Here is a 23,581-nt window from a genome sequence, read left to right as displayed (position 1 = left end):
TGAATAACTAAGATGTATCTCACTTACTCAAGCTGGAAAAAAAAAAATACGATAAGACAAAAAACTGAAACCTCAGCAAATTGAGTTGTGCCAGAAGTGTCCCCTCTGCACTATGGCAAAATTGCCACCCTATAATTCAGTTTTTTCGCTATCGCCAGTGGGCTATTTTTACTGCAATCATGTGGTTGTAACATTGTTTAAAAACAAATAATGTGCAATGTGCAACAGCAAAATAAATGTTTTCAATGTAATTTAGTATGAAATCACATCATTGCTGTCAAACTGAAGTGAATTTTTATTTTTTTTTTTAACCGTTCTTTGACTACAACAACAAGAAGACCTGTTTTTGTAAAAGCAAAATTTGACCCCGACTCAGCTCTTTTGGGAAAATAAAAGACATAAATTAAGCCCATATTCCAAAGGTACGTGAGTATCCTTAAACAATGTTTGGTGAAGCTCCTCTATTTCTCAAGTGAGAGTGTCGCCATTTGACTGGAGCCGTAACATCAGTCGCAGGGAATTTCTGTTCTACGATGGGAAATCTGCGAAATGTGGGCATAGATAGACAGCTTGATGATGTGTAATTATTCGTGCCAGGTGCATGATGTCTTTATTGATCTGCGAGGCTGTGAAGGGACTGTCTTCATTGATTCTGTCTGTGTTATGAGACACAGAAGCACTCAACTCCGCTATTATAAACCTGGTAACAAACTACACTACAGTATATGAACATCAAATAATTGGTTGTTTGAGAATACTTATTTATCAATCACATCATCAATGTGGGTTTTTAATAAGCGGCTTGTTTTCTCTGAATATTGGTCAATTTTTTTTAGTCACTGCCCCAAACTGTAAAAGGGGAAGCCAACCTAAAAAAATATTTGGAATAAAATAATCTGTAAGCCTTCACTCATCTAAACATAGCATTCTGATTAATATTACATTTGTGGAATATGAGTTATGGAGTAAAATTGATTATTTATTTATTTTTTTTAATATCCATGTCAGGGGGCGACCATTTTGTCACTTCTGTCGATTGAAAATGACATCACAGTTGTTCATGGTTCCGGTAACGACCAAACAAGGGTCGCCTGTTTTCTGAGTCATGATGAGAGAAGAGACAAAATGGCTGCCCCCTGGGATTGCCACAAGCAGGTTGATTTTGCTGCTTAACACACATTCCACAAACGCAGACTTTATCCGATTGCCATGTTTTGACTGGCGGGACAGCATAGGACATATTCTTGTACGGACATTTTTTTGGGGTTGACTTTCCCTTTAAGGTGTGATCAGAATCTCATGCAGCAAGTACTTTCATGAGGTTTTTCAATGACTTGACAAGGCCAACAGGTTGCCACAACACAACACACACACACACACACACACACACAAATCTGTGATAACACTGACTGGCCGCAGGTTTCCTCGAGACCAACGCGTAACACGTCATCATTATCAGCACACACGCACGATTCACATGGGATTACTTCACACAAAGCAGTGAGCGCAGGCTCTGTCTGACATGAATTATCTGACAAATGATCGCGATTGTATCTGATCTGGGAGAATTTTAATGCATATATTTTAATCATTTGACATTTGTGCCTTTAAGTGTTGAGGTCATGCATGTCAATTGCGGTTTATGTAGCGTTTAAATACAAGCAGTCCTCAATTAATGATGACGTTTGAGCGCTTTCCGATTTCTTTCCCAGTGTTTCCCCAATTTTTTTTAACATATTTCACAGGCGGGAAAAAAAAAATCACACTGCACACTACCAAACAAAAGTGTGAGGAAAAATTGGATACAAAGGTCAAATGTGTATTTCCTGTCACTATATGATGTAGTTACATGAACAAAGAGAGGACAGGGACGAACAGCAAAAGTCCGCAAATAACTAATACGTCTCTAAGAGGGGTTTGTAATTGGGGATAGTGGCGAAGCATTTATAATGGGGAAGGTCATAAAGGATTAACACCACGCTTCTAGTATGTACACAATCATGAACTCGTTACATAAATGACATGCATTCCGTATTCGACTTAGTCAACGTAAACAAAACCACCTTTAATCGAGCCTTCACAACATCATCATTTAGAATGCTCGCTTTCTAAATAACATGCTACTACCAACTGATGTGACATGACACATGGGCAAACAGATAAGCGCACTAGCACTTTACACAAACGATATGAAATCATTCAACTCATCTTCTGGTATTTACACACTGTACATGTTGAGAGCAAAGAAATCAGGAGGGAAGCAAACGGCCTTTGAGTTTCGCAAAGGGGCATGCGGTGCATTCAAGGACTGCCAATGAAATAGGAAATCTCAAAAACGAATGAAATTAAAATATATAAATATATATATATATATATCCATATACAGTAAAGACGGTTCATTTATTATATATTTATTATTCTGTGTTTTCAGGTGTTGCATGTCTGTTTAGATGTCTTTTCTTTTTTTTGTGAGAGTGTAAGTTTGTGTTCCATTTTAGAACTCCCAAGAGGCCGGTCTGCTGTCTGTCACGGCGACGCAACGTGACAGCGCGTCTTCCCAGGCCGAGCGCCTCTCTCTTTTACTTAATGCTTATTTCTGATTGTTCTCTCCGTTTCCTCCCCCTCCCCTCTTTGTACTCCCATTCTTCTCTTCTGTCATTTACATTCCGCATTTTCTCTTCCTTTACCTTGCTTTGTCCATTCAGATGTATTCAACTTCATGCATAATCAGAGAGGAACCTCAGTTAGGTGGAAAGCCATTTGCAGAGTTGGCCATTCCGTCCCGGAGCGGAACGGTGTCGGGGGGCCGACAATGAATAAGGCCGGAGGGTCAAGGCCAAAACTGTACCTCGATCGCGGCGGAGAGCGGGGGACTGACCGGCTAAAGAGGGTCAAGTGCCCCGCTCTGGGCATTTGCTACCTTCCTGTTATTTTGTCACACAAGGTAAACAAATATAATTGGCAGTTCTGGTGAAAGACGCCGATAAGTGACGTCAGTAAACGTTGTGAATTGACTTGAGTTATGGAGATAGAGAAAGAGTTGAATCGTATTTTTGCGCAATATCTGGAAAATGGTCCTTTTGATTTCAAGTTACTTATTTCACCCTGTTAGTATGAATGTAATGCTTCTCCGAAAACACACAAAACGGCTTTTTACAGCCTTAAATTGAATTATTCAGCTGGAGAGGTGCCTCGTAAGTGTTTTTCCCAACCCTTTGCATGTTAAACCACCAGAAGCCCTCAAGATTTTCACGATTAGATTTAGAATAAATTGTCATCCGATGCAAGACACATCGTTTTATTTTTCTCAAGTTATTTTGTTGACTATTGTTTGTGTGCGTGTAATGAATTGATGGGACATTTTCCTTCGTCACTAAATTTAACCCTCGAAGGTGTTTACATTCCCGCGGATCACATAATGTAGTCATTAACTGGCATTGCATTCCCAGAAGACGCCATGCACGAGTCTGTCATGCGATATCAGACGACTTCAATTATGTGGAGGCCGACATACTAACGGCACATTTGATGAGCTTGCAGGGTTTTGCCCTACGAATCTCTTGCTGGGTCGCTAGGATTAGTATAAAAGGGTTCATATCAATCAAATTAGCATTTGGATGTTCAAATATAGCCCTGGAAGCAGTGGGAAGGCGGAGACTAAGATGCACTCATGCATCTTAAACACATAACCGTGCTAAGCCATTTAAATGTTCTATCCATCTCATGAGAGTGATCGTATCTCAGAAATCTGGCCGTTTCATTCCAAGCATGGGTAGCCAAACTTCTCTGTCCTCCAGTTCCACAGGCGATTGTCAAAGCATTTCCAGGTGAGCAGTGTGACATATTTGGGTGCCAAGACTTTTCACGGGGTCTTCCTGACGGCATTAATCAGAGGCGGACGCAATGGCTATGTTTACATTGACAAAATTTCTTTTAATACAATCGGAGTTTTGATTAAAATTAAGAGCGGACACAATTTATTTATTTTTTTTCTTCAACGGACACTAAAAATCCTGCCAGTTTACGTCTCATTAAGTCTACAGGTTCGTAGAGCAGCATCAGCACTAAGTCTGTCCTTTTCTCTACGGAGACAACAAATTTACACTCACAATGGCAACATTTATTGATTCATTTGCTGACTTAAACAGACAAGGACCTGATAATTAATATTCTTCGAAACTTCCAAAAGGTCACTAAAGTAGCAAGGCTGCTTTCATTGCTATTCCTGTTGTTCGCTCCATGCGGCAAATGCGCTGTCAACAACCTAAATAGTTCATTGCGGTATGGCAAGCCAGAGACTGCCACGCATTGTGTCACCAGAGTGGAAAACAACACTGGCTTGCTATTCAAGGACACTTCAAGATGGCCTCTGGGGGGGCCGGCATAGGCTGATACCTCCCGGATCATGGCACCACAAGATAAAGATCTTGGCAGGTGAAGGGTAGAGAATTGAAATTTCAGGCTCAAAAAATTATTTGAGACAGGGGAGCAACTTCCATGTTATTTACTTAGCGGGGTTATGTGGAATATGGGGGGGGGGATAATCTATTTTATTTATTTATTTTTTTTTGGATAGCAAAACAGCAGCGCCAGTTAATAAACTGTCTTTAAAATCAAGTGTTGCATTCAGTTTTATTGGGTTTCATTATTTATAATCATATCATTGTGAGTCGAGGAACATTCTAACAGTCACCGTACAGAGAACCCCGGGTGGTGTTTGTAAAGATATTACAGATGTGAAATTTTTGCATGCACTTTTCGAATAGTGCTTTGCATAGAATTCAACCGTTTGGAACGCGGATTGCCATCCTTTGAGGCCAAGGAAATACAGGCTCTGTTACACAGTATATGATATTTTCTCCGATATGACTCATCACCAATCTCGTCATGTACAAACTGATTATGTTGAACCACTTGAGTCACTTTCATGGGGATTACGCGAACATCAAGCATCATTGTAAATATTTAATGCGTATTAAAAAGAATTTCAGATTTCAGGCGTGTGACGTTCAAAGAAATTACAATTACAAACGAAGCATACTGGAGAATAATATATTCATAACACTTAATCTATAAACAAACAAAGTAGTCGAACATTTTAAGTGCATATAAAAAATGAAAAAAATGTCAGTAAAAGTACACATTTTGGACTCCTACAGATTGAGTGAAAATGATCCAAATGATATTATGACACAGCACACACAATCGTCTCTTCACCCGCAGCCTTGACATCTTCGATGTGAAAGTGCATATGGCCTATCGAGTGCACCGCATAGCAAGCGTGTGTCCCAAGGGTCGGGCATGAAGGTTAAAGTGGCTGGGAAGAGAGGAGGGAGGTCACTGCCGCTTATCATTTTGGTTGTCATTTTGTCTGCTTTCTCCGGAAGCTCTACAACACACTCGTTGTACTAAACCATATAGATAAGCACAAGCGCAAAGGCATGCGTGCCTGCTTCTGGCAATTAGCCCGATCCACAAGGACACATAAAATTTAAATAAGATATTTATCTGACATCCCTGCAACAAGAGAGAAAAGTCACTCGTACATCCAGTCGGAAATGGTCTTGTTGGGTTTCATTTATTTTCCTGGCTTTTCATATTGGTTGTCTCTGCTTCACTTTCCGATGATTGTTTTTCCACGTGAAAGCTTCTCCTTCCGTCCTTATTTCTCTCTCTTGCTCTTACCTGCAGCATCAGCAGGACTTGCCACAATAGGTCAGGTGTTAATGTGATTTTCCATACTTCCATAATCTGCACTCGTCATAATCTCGCAGAGGCGCAGGCCAACTTTGTGGACTCAGTCTGCTGTTTTGCAGACTCGTTCACGTCTGGTAGGAAGAGACTGCAATCTTAAGAAAAAAAATAAAATAAGTAGATGAACTAAATATATACCTCTACGGCTTCCTCCTACATTCAAAAACATGCACGGTAGCTTTAGTAAAGACCAAATTGTTCTAAGGTGTGAATATCGTGTGAATAGTTTTTTGTGTCTTGTGGCCTGCGATTGGCCGGACCCGTCTCTCGCTCAAGTGGAAAGGAGTGTAAAGAGGCGGTATAGAAAATGGATGGATGGATGGATATTTTATGTCACTGACGGTTTAGTGGTTCACCTACCTGACTTGCAGGCAATGTGGGTTCATTTCCAACTCAGTGACCGTGTGAATGTCAGTGTGAATGTTCCTGTCTCCATGTGCCCTGTGATTGACTGGCGACCAGTCCAGTGTGTAGTCTGCATTTTGCCTCATGTCAGGTGGGGAGAGGCACTAGCTCCGCGCAACCTTCGACAGGATAAGCCATTATGCATATGGGTGGGTCGGTCCATCCATATTTTTTTTTCTTTATTCTGCTTTTGCTCAAAAGAGATGCAAAGGACATTTAACAAACAAACAATCACGCCATCACAACCATAAAGATTCTTCGATGAGTGCTTTTCCAGCATTTTACTAAAAAAAATCAACCGAAATAGTGACAAAAAGTTTGACGCAATAGACATGGTGCTAAATTTTTCATCAATTACCTTTCAATCCTTTATAATGTATGCTATTTGCCAACAAATCTCTGAATGTATTTAAACATGAGGCTAGTTAGAAAAACTAGCAGCAGGGCAGCTAAGTCTTAATATCTTTAGCCTGCAAATTTGTTGAGTTCAATCATCAGTTGCCATTGCTAGTTGCTGCCACGGAGTGCGGATTGACAATCGCTAGTGAGATATTTGTATTCCCAAAAAAGGGTGCCGCATACTCTTCCTGACTCGACCCACACATCAACAATCAAATTTGTTTGGCACTCCGTTGAGCAGAGATGTTGCAAATGCCAACCTGTTGAGAGGTGGGAAAAAATATTGGTAAAGTCCATGTCTGATTCTCAGACCTTGTACATGGCGGAATCACCTTGCGATAACAGACACGTTGTTTGTTGACTCTTTATGAGTGCTAGTCTCGTGTCATTTATTGTTCAATTCATAATGATCGCTTCACCATGTTGGACTTTGGCAGATGTCATTTCCGCTCTGTCTGGTGGCAGTAAATCTAGTCTGACGCAATGAATGATGCTTTAATAATCGCATTTTGCAGTATTATTATGCAAACTAAAATATAGGGGAAAAAAACATATTTAACAAAAGTGTATACTATAGAATTCAACTTACAGAATGTTCCTCTAAGAACTCAGTGATGCATTTAAAAACTAAATTATTGTTTTAAAACGTGATTGATTTGTCATTTGTCAGTCAGTGTATCAATCAGAATAGGCAACATGGCTACTGGTCTTCTGCATTCGTTGTCAGCCAATGGGAAGTCCCAGACAGCATCTGCCTGCAGCTTCATTATGCAGTCATGTCAAGTCAGTGAAAGATGACAAGGGCATATGCGACCTGCTCAGCAATATGATCGTGATTACACTGTCACATAATGATATGGTTTGTTGTGGCAGCGGAGATGATATCAGTCTTCCAAAACTTTTCCTTAATTGCTTCTTGTAATCGTCGCAGCATCTGATACTTTCCCTTTCGTTTTCCTTACCAATCTCTCTGAAAATGAAGTGGAATAAGGTAGAAAAGACGGCACATTTAGGTTTTTACCGAGGGTTTTTTTTTTTTCTCGTCAGCCCAGTCCCTCGTGTCTACCAATCAGCTTTCTCTGTCACTCGTGGTGACAGTGTCTTACCCAGGTGTGGCTTGTTGTCGCGCTAGTTTACTTGCATTTCGTTTCCTGTTTTCCATTTAGTTCCTGCTTCCCCTAGATGTGCTTAATTCATTACATTTCCCTTATTTGACCAAAGTGAACATTTGTGATCATTTGAAGTGCTCATTTATCGTCCTTTTTGAGAGCCCGTGCACACACTGCTGGATCCCATTCACAAAAATGCCAAATGCTAAGCGACAGTAGCGTTAAGGTCATCTGAGCTCATAAATTTCTCCCTGTGAAGAAAGTTTAAAGACGCCTTCCCAATAAAAGTTTATGATTCATTAGAGAGGTGAGCCAGGTGGTCTAAAACGTTTGCATTTTTATTTCCTGTGGACATTTCCTGCCATTGCTTTTCTTTGGAATAATTGCAATAATCTCACATCTGGGCTATCGTTTCCTCGTTAATTTATTTCAGCACTACAAGTCCTTTATTTTGTCCGGGACAAAACTGGTTAAGTCCCATCATTTTGTCCAAGACAGTTAAAATTATTTTATTACTGAAACTTTTTAAGTGCATTTTAACCTTGTCAGATATTGCTCTTCTAGTCTTCTTTCACCATTATTTCACACATGAATAGGTGGCATATTTTTCACATGACTCTCGATCAGCATTTCAATTAATTGCATCTCAAAATCCTGCTCGCCTGCATTCTGTTTTGTCCTAGTTAAATTTGATTGGCCTACATTTACCTTCACCCTGCTCCCATCTTTTCACCTCTACCGCTCCTCCCCCCCAGTCTAATAGTGCAGAACAATCAGTTTTGAGTCGTGGCGCGGTGATCAGCGGAACAGTTCAAGTTTTATTGTCCGCTGGAATTAATGCAGTCGATCCAGGTCGGCGTGGTGATGAAGCTGATAGCTGTGAGTCAGGACCAAGTCCAAATCAATAACACTCTAAACTTTATTACGTCCATAAAACGCATGCATACACACCGGGATGGATTTACGACAAGTGTGCGTTTAAAAAAAAATGATGCTGTTGTAAAAATGTCTGTAAAAATAAATAAGAGATGTTTGTCATTTTTTCGAGAAGAAATCTGAGGGAAAAAAATGCTTTTCAGCAAACTGAGAACGATATTTTCCTCCTGTATTTTTGTAATGAGTGAACCCTATTTATCGGTTATGGGGACAACAATTAGCAAAAGTCGACATTGACAAATTTGTTTGACAGAATCCTTTCTCCGCAAGTCTTTTCATCTTGAAGACACAAAGAAACATCATTAGTTGAAACTAGGCTGGTCTTTGAGTGAGGCGTACTTGAAATGAATATTAATAACTTCAAAAAGGCTTCGTCGTACATCAATAAAATCCATGTTTAGCTTGAAGGCTTCATTTAAAGTTGAGGTCTTGAATTTTGACATGTAACATCGAAGGAGAACGTAAGAGATTCAAGACCTCTGCCAAGGCTTAAACATTTGTCTCCTGCAAAATGTGCTCAGTACCTAAACTTTATGTACCGTTCTATAAGTGCCGTTAGCTAGAGGAGATGGTGCGAGTCCAGATGTAATAGGAAGTTGTCCTTTTTAAGATCCTTTTTGGATCCAGTGTGACTCCCCCTGAAGCTAGAAAATTTACACGTTATTTATACAGCTGGTAATCTGATCTGTGGTCCACCTGGTGAACATGACATCATTGAAGAGGTCTTGTTGTAGTTCCTTTTATAAGCTTTGACCTCTTCCAGTTTCTTCATTGTACACATCAAGGTCTGCAATTTTAAAAGGAATGAGACTAGCCGCTTTGATTTGTGGCGATTCAAATTGGCTGTGGCCACACCCACAACGGCGCATAGGATGCACGCTTCTGCAAAAATACCAAAACAAAATTTAGCCAATCCCTGCCAAGACTTAGACCGAGCTTCAGGCCATGGAGCCCATTGCAGGATTTGCACACCCTCAGCATGATTCTTTTTCTGTGTGTGTTGAGTGTGCTGTGTGATTTACTGAGAGGTAGTTGCGATGTATCAGAGGGTATTTCACGTTTGACGGCCTGCAATGAATAAGTATTTTGTCTGCAATTACTCTTGATTGGCGTCGGCTTGTTTTGCAATTATTTCCCGCGGCACGATGATCATTACTGACAATGAAGATGCAGATGGTCAGGTGTCAGCGAAGGCAATGATAAACACAGCCATGTGTCTCTTTTGCGACGTAGATCATGTTTTACGCTTTGACGTGCGTGTATCTCAATTTATATTCTGCTCTTGAGGAAATCTGTCCAAGTTCTTTCTGCACAAGATTGTTGTAGTGCACCTGTGTCTCATTTCTTAATCATGTCAGCCCTTCATGGTGCTCAGCCAATCATCTGCTCAGTCTGATTAGTTCTTTTGGATTTGCTTCCCTTGTCTATTTTTTTTTTCCATTTGTCTATTTGTTGTTTTGTTTTCTGCACTGTCAAATGTGTTTGTGTTTTCCTCCCTCAAGGTTTCCTAAACACGATCTGTCATTTTCACAATTTTTTTTTTGTCAGTCTCAAGCTAAATTTTTGTCTGCGTTTGCGTTCACTTGCCTTTGCACTGCAAACAGGATTATACAAATAGAGGCAAACCACTTAACCTCACCGGAGTGCATGATTTATCCCAGTTTTGGAATGCTGCAACCATTCTAACATGTCATACAGCTACAGTATTTACTCACATTTTAGGTTAAATCATGAATTAGATCAACTTTAAAGAAAATAAATCTTCATTCAACAAGACTTGGGAGTTTGCAAGTGACTGGAAAGCAAATACAAACGACTTGGTTCGACTTTTTGAATTTTTTAAACTCCTCGATCGACTTGCTGCGTTGCGCTACTTGATTATATGAAATGAAGTCTGCTTGCCGTGTTGCCAGCAGATGTAAATGACCGTATCACCTGTTCAAAAAGCGCTACGATTTTGAAGATGACATGCATCAGTGAGTTTGAAATGTCATTCACTTCAATTATAGCCAATCGTACAGTAGGACTCTCATGTCTGCTTAAATTCAGTGCCTGTGTGTCTCTGGTGTTGACCGCAGGCCAGCCCTAAGCCACATATTTTAAATTGAATAGGTACCCAGTGGGCTCTGTTAATCTTCGATTTTCTGTATTGTGCCTTGTGACCGTGCTGCATGCATACAGGATTTTAAAGCTGCAGTCGCCGATTTGAATGCCAGAGTCAGATATTTGGAAAGCCACTTGTGAATTCTCCGTCAGAAAATTAATGAATGCCAAATATTGGCTTGGCTCGATTCAATTTTATCCACATTTTTGCATGTCGGTTTAAATGGCAAGTTTGTCATTTTCAAATGAAAAACTTTTTGTTGGATTTTTAACAAATGTCTTTGTCAATCTGGCCACCATCTTTGTGGACTGAATCTCAATGACTGCTAAGATTCTCCAAAACAAGAAAAAAAACATTGATTCCTAAAGTACCTGACTATTTTACTGCCAATAACTGCTCTTCTCGGGAATAATGAATTTGTGATATTTAATTCGATTTTTTCGGGAAAGTGCTGCTCTTTGAAATGCCACAGTGATTTTTGACGCATGATTTGGATAGCCTCATGGAATTTACGCCCGTACAAGTTTATTGGTGGATAATTTTAACTGAAACTTGTCCGCCATTTGGAAAAGGGCTTCCATCAGTAGCAAATGAAATGCTAGTGACGAGGAGATATAGCGAAGAATAATCATTTTAAAAACAATCGCCGAAACAAGGTTTTTTTTTTTTTCCCCCCCGACACAATCTAATTTTCTCTGGACCCCATCATTCAATTTCTAAAATTTGTTGTGTGTTATTGATGTTGAGGTCACCCTTCAACCATGTATTTTGCCAATGTGAATATCATAAAATGGCATTTTCTGCCTAACATTTGTTTTTGCAATTGAAAACTTAAAACATGTTACTTACACATTTAGTCAATTGTAAAATAAATGTTTTGTATAGGCCTAGCTTTTATTACTTATCAATTCTGCATAAATAACAGATCATATAAGGATGAAAGTGTTATGAATACAAATGTTATGGTATTTCTAGTTTCATTTCCTTTATGTTTAATAAATGCTTAACACCTGCAGCAAATATGAACCTGTTAATGATTGCCACTAACATAATACAATCCTTCAATAGTATCAAGCAAAAGGATTAGTTTCTAAAATATGTACAATAATTCAAAAGTATAAAATAGTAACAACAAATGTCACTGTCATTAGAAATTTCAATCATGTATCGCAATCGTCATACACATTACTCGGATTCAAAATGGTGCCAAAGCATGTTTAACATCCACCCTAATAACAGCTTTCCAATAAAAGCTGACATTAAACACAGAGCAGCCAACCCACTTGGCTCTTTAGTGCAGCAATTACACAAAGTGGTGACACACATTCTGTATAGATCCGTGGATTATCCCAACATAACCTCACACGCCAGTGTGAAATTAGGCTGTTTCTACATCATAAAGATAACAGTGCAGCAAGTCTGTCCTTCTGGCTCTGGCAATCAGACCTCCCGAGAGTGTCTGCTAGATGAGGGCACAGCTCTTGATGAAAAATTGTGAAAAGGAATCCAAACAGACCCCACATCGTCTGAAGCAGCCAAGTTGGGCTTGGAACCAGCTGCTCAGCTTCGGCGAGAACGGACTCTGGAGGGAGAGTCCACAACCACCGAGGGGAGCGCGCGGCGGGGAGGAAAGGTGGCAATTCGCAAACAAACTTGAAAGTGAGGATGAGTCAGGCCTGGATGCTCTGAGATGGGGTAGACAGACGTGGAAATGGAGCGGGACGGAAACGATGCTGAAGTAAGGAGACAAGGGAGAGGGGCGGAGTGAGAGACAGATGCTCAAGGACGGAAAAAAAAAAAAAAAGTTCAAAAAATACCCAGCAAATGCGACAGTGCGAGTAACTTTGAACTCGTCATTTGCGCTGCCAGTCTTCACTTCCTGAAGAACACGAGAGGTAATCTCAATTTTTGAACGAATGCGCAAGACCTCCTACGCTGTATTTGAAGCATGTCAAGTGTCATTTAATTTTACACTGCTATCAGAAGCACGCATTGAGGAGAAAATGCAGGTTTCTGTTCCCGCACTGCGCCAATGGCCTGCCCACGTCACGATTGGCCCGTTCGGGCCGGTCACGCATCTCTCCGGTGATTCGTGTCATCAATGTGGCCCCTGCGATTCCGTAAGCGTCGACATCGCAACCGCCCGCCGGGATGTCTCGGCGAAAAGTCGCCCGCCAGACTGGCCCCACCATCAGCGGATTGTTGGCTTGAACCAGGACAATTACGACATACGACATTGCTGCCAAAAAGTATTTGTGTCATTTAACTGATAGACAAAATAAGATTTTTTTTTTTTGTCGGCATGTCTCTGTAGATTGTCAGGATTTTTTTTCGAGATTTTTAATCCAAAAGGCGTCTTCAATCCAGTTACCTTGATTCGAACTTTGCTGATTTCATTCCACTGGTGTAGATAATTGTCTGCATTGTTATATTAGAGGTCATCCTAATATTGCTTAGTATTGATTAGAAGCAGGAGACGGATTTGTCAACACGGGATGCACCGGGGGCATTCCTCACTGCGTATTGCTAATGCCTCTTTACTCAGGGACTGGCACGAGAACTATATATTTTCACAAATCAAGTATGTGGGGGAAAAAAAAGTCAGAATTCCATCACTTATTTCAAATATAAAATAAGCATCTGTCCTCGTCCAGTAATCACGCTTTCAATTTGATATAAGATAAAAGCCCAAATCGCCTCACAAGGCCAAAAGCTTTAAGGCAATGAGTCCCTCGTTCTCATCTGCTAAGTAATGCACCAATTCTACCTTTCCAAGCAATTTCTCTCCATCCATTCAGCCTGCAGGGAGAAAACTTATGAAACACTTTCCACACCTCATGTCGACTGTACTTTGCACTTAACATCTGCATCGAACCGCAACGCCGCCGCCCCCTCGCCATGTCTTCATGTCCCATCTCTTGCTCGCACTCAGCTGGCATCAAAGGCAGGGAGGGAGCGAGGCTGCCAACACAGTTGGATAGTGATCCACAATGCGTTCGGCATACTAAAAGCTCAAACGGGATTTTAATTCGGGATCTGGCATTTTTCCAGAAGCCATGACTCACTTGTCCTTTCATTTTACCCATTTATGTATTTTAGAATGAGACTGAGTGACATGCGCACAAGAGCACTTTGCTCCCGGAACATGCATCTTTTGTAATCTTTCACACGAGCTCGGGCAATGAGTGATGAGTAGTGATCCATACATATGTTGTCTGCAATGGATCTCCTCCGCGGCAACGTCGTGATTCAGTCGCTATGTTTACTTGGATGATCAACTTGCATTCATTCATATTTGTCAGGGTTCATTAGGTGTGATGATTCTGGTACATAAAAAAAAAAATGGACCCAAGCAGAGTCGTAAAGTTAAAGGGGGGTCCGCAGACTGCAATGACCTCTTTAGTACAATAAAGTGACACCAGATGCCGGTATCGACGATCCTGGCCATTGAGAGCTCTCGAAGTGACTGTTAACATTTTTGTACTGCCTCTTAAAACTGACAGGGAGCCAAAGCAAGAATAAAGGACTATCGTGGGAGGGGAGCTGGAGAACAGCCGAGCAGCAGCATTCCGAGCTAATTGGGGACAGTGTCGTGGAATTTCGGAAGGCATGACTTCCATCACGCAAAAGCGTCACAAATGCTGCCGAATCACATTGTGACTTAATGCTTATGAAGAGGATTTTTCCTGTGCTGCTTGTCGGATTACAAATACAGAAATGTGAATGCCAAGTGGCATCAAATGTGTGATTCAGAACTCTTTATTGTAGAAACATTTGCAATATTTGTTGTTTTATCATTTAGTACAACAGGACATAAGACAAACCGTAAGCATCAAGGAGGATTCTGCTCTTCTTGTATATTGTGTTTTGAAATATGTATCATAAATATGATCACAATTTCTGGATTATGTTAGGCCTTGAAGGCCTTCACCGCCCACCACTGATTTATTCCAAGATATTATTGACCTGAATATCTGTTAAAAGCCTCACAAAAAAATTGTTAATTACAGATTTCTTTTGCAATTATTTAGTTAAAAAATGTACAAAATTTATTTTCTCCTTTGCAAGATAAAACTTAAATGTCAAAAACCACACAAATTTTGAAATGTAGATCAACCCCTCCGTGAAGTTATGAGATAACGAGCAGATGCTCCAAACCGCACGGAGGTGATGAGTACAAGGTGACTACTCTGGTCTCACCATCAGCACCATACAAAATGTCGTTAGATTTAGTTTTAATATTGAAAGAAAATGCATAATGGAGCTATAAGGTGGCTCTTGAAACAGATTAGGCCATTCCATTAGCGGAGATTGTGACTCATCCCGCAAGAGCTGAGTAAAAATATCTGCAGTGTCATGAATAAGGCCGTATGATTGGGTCTGACTGCGACAATTTGAAATCCAATTTGGCACACGGGCCAAATTGGCACCTGATCAAATACACGCGTCAAAATGCAGAGAAATACACTGTGAAATGTGGACTAGTGGTTTTGTGTAACTTTCTTCTTCTTGCACATGAATGCTTTCTCCAAAGTACTGCAGTAACTGCACGTTTGCAATCAGGTTGCCGAGCTGTATAATCTGTGAAGATTTATTCAATTTGTGCGCATGTGGGCTTCTACTATATTTTGTCTCACTAAGTCTATCTGTGTTTTATGCTCCTTTAGGACGTGAGAATTCCTGGTAGGACATGGAGGTAACAGCCCTCGAAAGAGCTTTCGGGAGTTCCGAAGCAAATGGGACGACTTAAATGAGCGGATTTCAGGCAGAGTGAGGAAATGAAAAGCCAAGACATTAAAGGTGAGGTTGAAAAAGACTTTTGACTTGAGGACTCGTGCGTGCGTGTGTGAATTTCTGATAACGAATCTGAGGGAGTTAGGAAACCAAATGAAGAGATGGTTTGGAACCTCAAACGTAGCAGTGACAAAGGCAATTTCAACTTCTTATTCAAGTGATCATGAGTGGCATTAAAAATTAAAAATGATTAATAACATGACTGTATGTTGGTAGCGCCGCAGTAATGTGTTGAGCTGGACAGCCACAAATCTTGAGGGGACATTGCGCGGGATTATATACGTACCCTCAGAATGACCGGCAGAATTGAATGCAAGCAAACTCTAAACAAGTGTTCTGTTGGATGTCACTTGTTTACATGGCTGAGTCCCTGAGGAGGGGGAAAGTGAAGATGTTATTGCAAGATTTCATTCAGGGTTTGGGGCGGGGTCTTTCTTGAGGGCTCTGCACGTACAAATAAACTGTGCGCTGTCTGTGGTAGAGATTGGATGGTGCTCTCTCCCTGGGCTGTGACACATGACAGCGCCTAGGAAATTAGGCTACAGCTTAGCTACTAGGAAAATTTGGTTATATGGGTTTTGTTAAAAAAAAGAAAATATATATATATTAACTGTTGTTATTATTATGTCATTAGCAATTAAGTGTGTCTGTACACAAAACACCATGAATGAGTTAAAGCTCATTCGTTTGACATTTGTAATTTCCTGCTATAAGACACCTGACAGTGGCTCATTTGCATACTGAAGGGTTATTGAAAGTTGGGTCTCCGCTCACTACAGACATATTCCTGTAATAAAAAATATGTGAAATATAATATATTTGGCGGGAATTTAGTTTGGGGGGGGCACAACATTTATTTGAGGGGGTCAGGCCCCCTCTTGCCCCTTCCTAGATCCAGCCCTGGTGTTTAGTTGTTCAGTCATGCGTTCATATTTATTTCAGTTTTATTTTCTTGTGGAATTGATGATAGTTGCCTAATAATAATGTCATGATGCTGTCTCGTGTGTTTTTTGTCATGGTGACGCATGATGAAGCTCAATTGTGACTTTTAGAGAATATAAAAATGTACAAAATAGCACTTCTTAAATTTATTATCCCTTTAAAATGAATGGACGTGAATTTTAGAAAGTGATGTCACCCCCATTACCCCCCCTCCCTTCCATGAAGTCATGGCACGGTCCCTTTGATACAAAAAAAAAAAAAAAAAAAGAAGGAACCCACATGCAGCCAGTCATCAAAGTGACATCTCACTCGGTCCAAGAGAGCAGAGCAAAGCTCAAGAGGGGATCAAAAAGTCACTTTTGCCATTTCAAATCTTAACATTGCTGATGATGGCGCACACGGGGGCAACATTGTCGAGACACCACTTTTCCCAAAGATGTTTCAGTCTGGAAAGGCCTGAACTTTTTCTCGTTTCAGGGTGACGCCATATTCTTTTACCTTCAACAAACCATTTGTCTGTGATTTTTATTTTGAAGGCAGTGTTTAAGTCACTGCATCACACAATCAGTGATCGTGGTGCAGATGCTGATAAAGGAGACTCCACCCTGGACTATAGTCGCCCATCAACCTCAAACCTCAAATATTTACAGTCTACAGCAAAGATAACGGAATTGCCCTCTCATTTCCAATACTTCGAGAAGCATGCATGCATTTTTTTGTGTAAATGCCGAGGTGTCCTCCGCCTGACAGTTGTTTTCCATTTCAATGCCTACTCTTTTGTTCCTGGGTGATTTTAGTAATCTTTTCCCTCCGGATACACATGAAGCGACAGTTACTTATATTTTCACCTGACAGACGGAAGCATCCAGAGGAGAATATGACTCACGCAAGAGCACAAACTATCCCAACAGTCCCTATTACCTTCCCACAGGTGCCCCGAGCCGACAGCTGAAGTTGTCACAGCGCTGTGACAAGGTCGCGACCCCCTCATCAGTTTCCAAACTGTCAACTCTGCCAGTTGGGTGTAATGCAAACTGACTTAATGAGCCTTTTGAGACTGTGTTAAAGAGGTCAGCGATTCCTGGCTACATTTAGTCCCATAGAACGGCCCCAAAAAGATGACATTAATGAAAAGGGATACATTAACAGTGACAATGAGAATCATTTTAAATGGCTCGATACAAATTGGCAGCACACACAGACTGGCATGCTTTTGATGAACATGGTTTTTTGATGCATTATACACATTTTTAAGCAGACTTTGAATTCACTGTCACACGGATCACACGCAGGCATGCAAGGAAAGAAGAAGTAATGACAGCACGTACGAAGCCTGATCGACACATTGACTGACGAGCGCCAACCACCATTGACTCGCACCCGGTCCACTAAGGTTATGTAGTGTATGAACAGCAGAAAAAAGGGTTGTGGACTACTGCTTTAAATGATGTGTGAGAGAGTGTGAGAGATGAGAGAGAGACTTATATAATTACACTGATTGGTACATTTAAATAGTATCAAAAAAGTAAGACTGAAAGTAGGAATTAGCTCCATGCCCCTCTGGCATTAATAGATTTGGAAAAAAAAAAGTCTAATTTCACCTTTGAAACATAAAAGAGAGTGAGAGGGAATTCATGCTTCAGCCCCTCTTAATTAATGTAAATACTTTTCAAATTGATTGGTTCGGGCACGGGCGATAGGGGCATGCAACGTTCCCATTGATTTGTCTTGACTTTTGGTTTCAATTCCCCATAGAGCCTGAGACAACCACTCATGCTTCCTTTAAAACTATTCCACGGAAGTAGATAACAGAAGAAGTCATCTGAACTCTTGACAGTTCCATTTTTGCTTAAGCTTATTGGCAGTTTGAATCCATGAAACAGAGGTGGTAAAGTAATGTTTTTTTGTTTTTTTTTTATTCCCGAAAATCCATGTCCATATGGAGTGGAACTTTGAAAGGTGAACACATATTGCTCCGGGCTTTTCTGTAACCCATGATTTGTTTTACCTTTTGGGGAAAAAAAAAACTGGCAGTACAACTCATCTGAGCAAAAACTTTTCCACATCTGCGAAGATGCTGAACTTTGGGAGTGGTGCCTTAATGACAAAGCTCAATATGGCAATTGATAATTAAATTCCACTATGAAAATGCATAGACATGCCAAACAGCCACAGAGAATGTTGTCCAGCTGCGCAAGCTAGCATTAGCACCATAAACAAGCAAACGTTAGCCCACAGCTGCTAATCATAATCGAGTGTTAATTAAACACCAAACATAGGTTTGAGGTTTTATTTTCGGGAATGTTCATCAATTAAAAAAGAAAATGTAAGAAACTTACCTGCTGCTGCCTCTTTTTGCTAGTTTTATAAATTGTTAGCAAAGCACCTTTAGCACAAACCAAGAGATCAGCGTGGGGCTGCTTGGGTGTGCCGGTAACCGATATAAGTGTGGCCATGAGTTAAGGCCAGCATGCACCACACTGATTCCCCAACGTATAAGTAAAAATTTGGTTGATATTAACTGCAAGAATCAAAATGTTCTTTAATGAAGGCAGGTTAATTAAGATCAATTTTAAACGTATTGTTGAAATAAGCAGTTATTGTAAATTAAGAGTGTCGAGGAGTCCAAAAATACTGCATACATGTGAAAATGGTAGAAGAGTAACAGGTAAAATTTTCCTCTAGATGTGGGAGTGGCCAGGGCCAAGGCCAGCACATAGCTCCGCCCCCTGAGATGTCAACTATACTCAGTTCAAAATGAATTCTTCTCATCGAAAGACTCATCCTTCCATCCTCCTTCTGACTGACAACATTTCTGTCACGCTGCACATCAATCTTTCTACCCGCCTTTCGGCCATCTTCTCTGCTCACCTGCCTGCTTCGCCCCGGAGGGTTGAGGGTGGGAGAGGAATTGTCTTCCACTACGGCCTGATCCTTTTTTTTTTTTTTGTCTTTGGCGTTCTAAGCCGGCCTGCTTGCCGGCGGACACTAATGTTACAGAATAAAAAAGTAAGAATGATATATGAGAAGCGGTTAGTGCTGCCGTCTGCCTTCTCGGGTTGTTCATCAAAGCTACAGACTTTTATTTCCTCACTTTCGACTCACATACTTCCACGTTCTGAGTTTTATGAGAACTGCGTGGTGTAATCGTTAATGTTTGAGCAAGGGAAAATTTGATTTGTCCCCCGCCAACCCCCTTCTCCGTATTACAGCATGATATTTTGATCGAGAAGTGACTTTTTTTTTAGCCTTTTACCGATGGCTTAACTAATAGCTTTGTGAGGGGAGCTTGATGCACACTATAGCGGAAAGGGGGAGGGGCAAAAAGAGAGCACTTATGGATGAACTGGTGACATTTACTTGAGTTTCTTGCTCAAATATTAGTTTGCCAAATTTTCAGATACTTCCGTCTGACAAAGGCTGCTCAAAGATGAGATGGCAAGAAAAACACGGTCACGAATTCAACGTTTAATGGCACAATATAGAATGGCAACATGTCTTTCTGAGAATTCCTTAAACTCCCGTCAGAAGATAATTGACGACAATATTTTGATACTTACCAGCAAAAAGCCTCAAACGTTACGTTCATCAAATAGTTGCATGAAATAAAATCATCCCGACTTGAAAAATGTATCAATGTATTTTATTTTGTGCAGCCACCATTTTCAAATTCAAATTCGACACGCCATTTTTTTTTTTTCAGTGTACGTAATATTTTTGTGCTGGTATAAGATTACGAAGCTCCGGACCACAAGTAAGGAAACACGACTTAGCTGACAACACGCTTACATCCACGCACACACATATATTTATCCATCCTCGACAAGATCCCTTTTAAACTAATTGGTTCTATAGCAGCAAGGCAGATAAAACTCTCTCGAGTCTCGAGTCAATCTTTCATCGTGCTAAGGCACTGCTTTGGTTTATAAAACTGTGGACAAAACATGACCTCAAATTAAATATTTAAAATAAAAAAAAAATTTCTAGATTTTTTTTTTTTTTTTTTTTTTATAAGTTGAATGCGGTCAAATTTCATTGAATTTTTTTCTCACATTTCGACAATTAGTTGGGCTGTAGTCAGGATAAATGAGTCCGTGCTGAGCACTGAGATGATTTTTCTGCCAGAGTCTCTTTGGCGCAATGTTTAATCCTTTTTCCAGGGTTATTTCGTTATTTACTTTTCTTTAAAATTAATTTTATTAACGTGACCTCACACAACCACGGATCTGCTTCCAGCTTTCACTGAGATCCCCTGCGATTGATTTTCTGATCATTGTCTTCATTACTTGGTGCTCTGCCGAGACCTGCAGCGGACTAATTGCTGCACTGACATTTCCGTAATCAGGTGTTTCTTTTCTGGTGCACTATATTAAAAAAGCAAAAAAATGATTTGAAGACTATCAAGCTGGTTGATACATCACATTGTTACATAGCAATAATTATAAACAAATCATGTCCTAACTCACCCGGCGCTGCCTCACAGTCTTAGTAATGAAGTATACTTCACTTTGACCGCCTTGTTTGCTGTGCTCAGTCACGGCCGCCTTTCGTGTATACAAGCAACGTGTCGGCAGGAAATGTTCGCATTCAGCCAAGCGGAGCACACATGAAAGTCACAAAATAACATTTTCAGATTTTGCAGCTTGGTGCTCACACAAGGCGCACCGCATTATTATGTGCCCCGCCCACTTTGGAGAAAATTGAAGTGCTCCTTATGGTTGTGAAAATACGGTAATTAATAAATGGGAATTTTCAGACCAATTAAGTCAAATCAGATCATTTGTCACAGAAACCCTGTAGCGAATCGCTGAACTTCCGGACTATAAAAACAAGAACAAGGTCATCCTTGACCATATTCTGTACCTGGAGGTTTACCAGCTGTGGCTGATCCCGCTACCGGACCTCATTAATGGAACCCACTGCCTCTCTTGTTGTTTTAATGAGTCTGTGTAAGCACAACATTACTTTGAATGATGACTTTGGCAATGACCCTAATTTGCAGGTTTTCTGTAAATGGTTTGATGTGATGTGAATCCATTCGGATCATATTCACTGGACCAACTGACAAATACCACAACAAAAACCGGTAGACCTCACACTTCCCCTTATTCTGTTTTCAGCAAAAGTCACTATCAAGATGAGACCCCAAACAAACTCCAACATCTTTAAATATTGGTGTATTCCTCTTGTGACACATCTTGTTTAAAAAAAAAAACTTTCTGTTACCTATTATCTCTTTCTACCACGAACCACTACTAACTCCGAAGAACTGTGGAACTAAATCAAAAACACTTCAGGAAACGTAAGCTCATAGTTGTGCTTGTCGGCTTTGTTCACACAGGCGACTATAAAACGTGGTGTGCAGAGATTTCAGAAGGGGAGCACAGTTTGATAACTTCAGCTGCACTGCATTATTGATTGGGTCCGAACATCAGTTGAATAAATTACTTAACCTGACTCACACCTTTCTAATCAGAGTAGTTTGAGGTGATACAATGAGTTTGTTAATACGCAACATAACCAGGGCTGCATATTGATTCAAATTTCCAAAATTAATTTGATTCGATTATCGATTCATTTGGATTGATTTTTCAATTTAATCAAAGATTTCACCCAGTACCAATTTTACTTTCGTCTGTAAGGCATTCTCAGAAGAACCAATACTGCAATTAGTACAAACTTCTTGCTGTGACCCGGTATTTAATAAAAATATTAATTTACATTAAGAATTGAAGCCATTAATGATTTATGTTTAATTTAACATGACCCGATCAAAACGATAAATAGATCTGCCTTCATGCTTTTTGGCGCTGACTTCACTGCTTCCCCCATTTTGATTTGAAGCACTACTTTTGTGACGTGACAAGATCTCACATGAAGGCATGTAAATTTATGGGGTAAAAGACATTTATTAATCGTATCGATATATGGTTTTATGAATCAATATCGAGTTATGAAAAGGAAAAGCAATTCAAATGGGTATAGATTGATTTTTTTTTTTTCAGCCCTAAAGAAAACTTTCCCGTTCATAAATGCCTCTCAGTGCATCAAACCATGTTCGTCTGTGCTGACGACAGCCTGCCATGTCTAACTCTGTCGCGTCATTCTAACAGAGTTAGCGGCCTCCTCAAACAAGGGCTGGGGGGGGGGATATTCTTTCAGCCCTTGTATCTAATTAGCCTTGCCGTCACTTTGAAAGGCCTGCACGGTATCGACATGCTGTAAATCATGGAGAGAACCCGACGAGAGGAGTGTCGTTGGAACCGACCTGTCTGCGCGGGTGTGCTTTTCACCAGCTTGCGTTTCTCAGCCAGTGCACATGAGCATTCCCTCGTACTCCAAATGAGGGGTCATTAGATGCTTCTCTCAGTCAAACGGTCATCAGCTCAATATGACCTAATCACATAATGGTCTAAAGGGCTGGCAGAGAACAAGAGAGAGAGAGAAAGAGAGAGCGCACGGTTGCACTGCTCGGCCTGTTACCATCTGGATGAATAATGAACTGGCCGTTCCTCCAGGAAAATTGTTAGTTTGCAATCACGGTAATTTGCTTCTTGAAAGTGAGACAGTGTGGCAAATAAAGCCCAAGTCGCTTTTTTGCGACGCACACTGGACCATCACGGATACCCTCCGGCCTTGAAAAGATACCAAATAATAGATTTGAAAAAATGTGGGTCACCACTCTTGTGGGTTGTCGTGGCTGGTGTGGACTTTTTGAGAACTGTGACTTCTGGACCTGTGACTTTGTCCGTTTTATTATTTAGACACGCTAATGTGTTTGGGGATATCTTTGTGGCAGTCCTCAATGGGTAGTTCATGTGCACAGATCCTTTTTTTTTTTGGTTCAAGTGGACTCAGTTCTCCGTAAATCAATGATTTCAATTAGGGAATTACCCTTTCCTTTATGAGTTAACTTTCTTTTTGCCAGCACTACACTTTATTTAGGTCAGTCAGCTACTAGGTTTTTTTTCGCTCCCTATGCTGTCAATTTGAAAACGTCCTCTCTTGAATCACCAGTGCAATTTCAGATGTATTGTTTTAATTACTGTACATTGTTGATGAAAACAACACACAAAGTAGTAAAGATGTTTATTTTTGTTGTGTGATTTTTAGATAAGTTATTTCTGTTTTAACATTT

At 40.4% G+C, this 23,581-nt stretch overlaps 1 protein-coding gene across 1 annotated transcript in view; it reads left to right on the top strand.

Annotated features, from left to right (window-relative positions):
* The window catches only part of unm_sa34860 (un-named sa34860), a 140,324-nt gene that overhangs the window by 9,084 nt on the left and 107,659 nt on the right, over positions 1-23,581 (top strand). Inside the window, exon 2 of the mRNA XM_088281833.1 lies at positions 15,375-15,507. Coding sequence (XP_088137959.1) covers positions 15,486-15,507 — 22 coding nt within the window. The 5' untranslated portion in view covers positions 15,375-15,485. The remainder of the gene's footprint in view (positions 1-15,374; positions 15,508-23,581) is intronic.

Source organism: Idiotropiscis lumnitzeri, chromosome 18, assembly GCF_059441095.1.
Source record: "Idiotropiscis lumnitzeri isolate Australia: NSW breed Sydney's pygmy pipehorse chromosome 18, RoL_Ilum_1.0, whole genome shotgun sequence".
NCBI classification, from domain to species: domain Eukaryota; kingdom Metazoa; phylum Chordata; class Actinopteri; order Syngnathiformes; family Syngnathidae; genus Idiotropiscis; species Idiotropiscis lumnitzeri.
The sequence above is the reverse complement of the archived record's forward strand: the minus strand, read 5'-3'. Positions and strand labels throughout refer to the sequence as shown.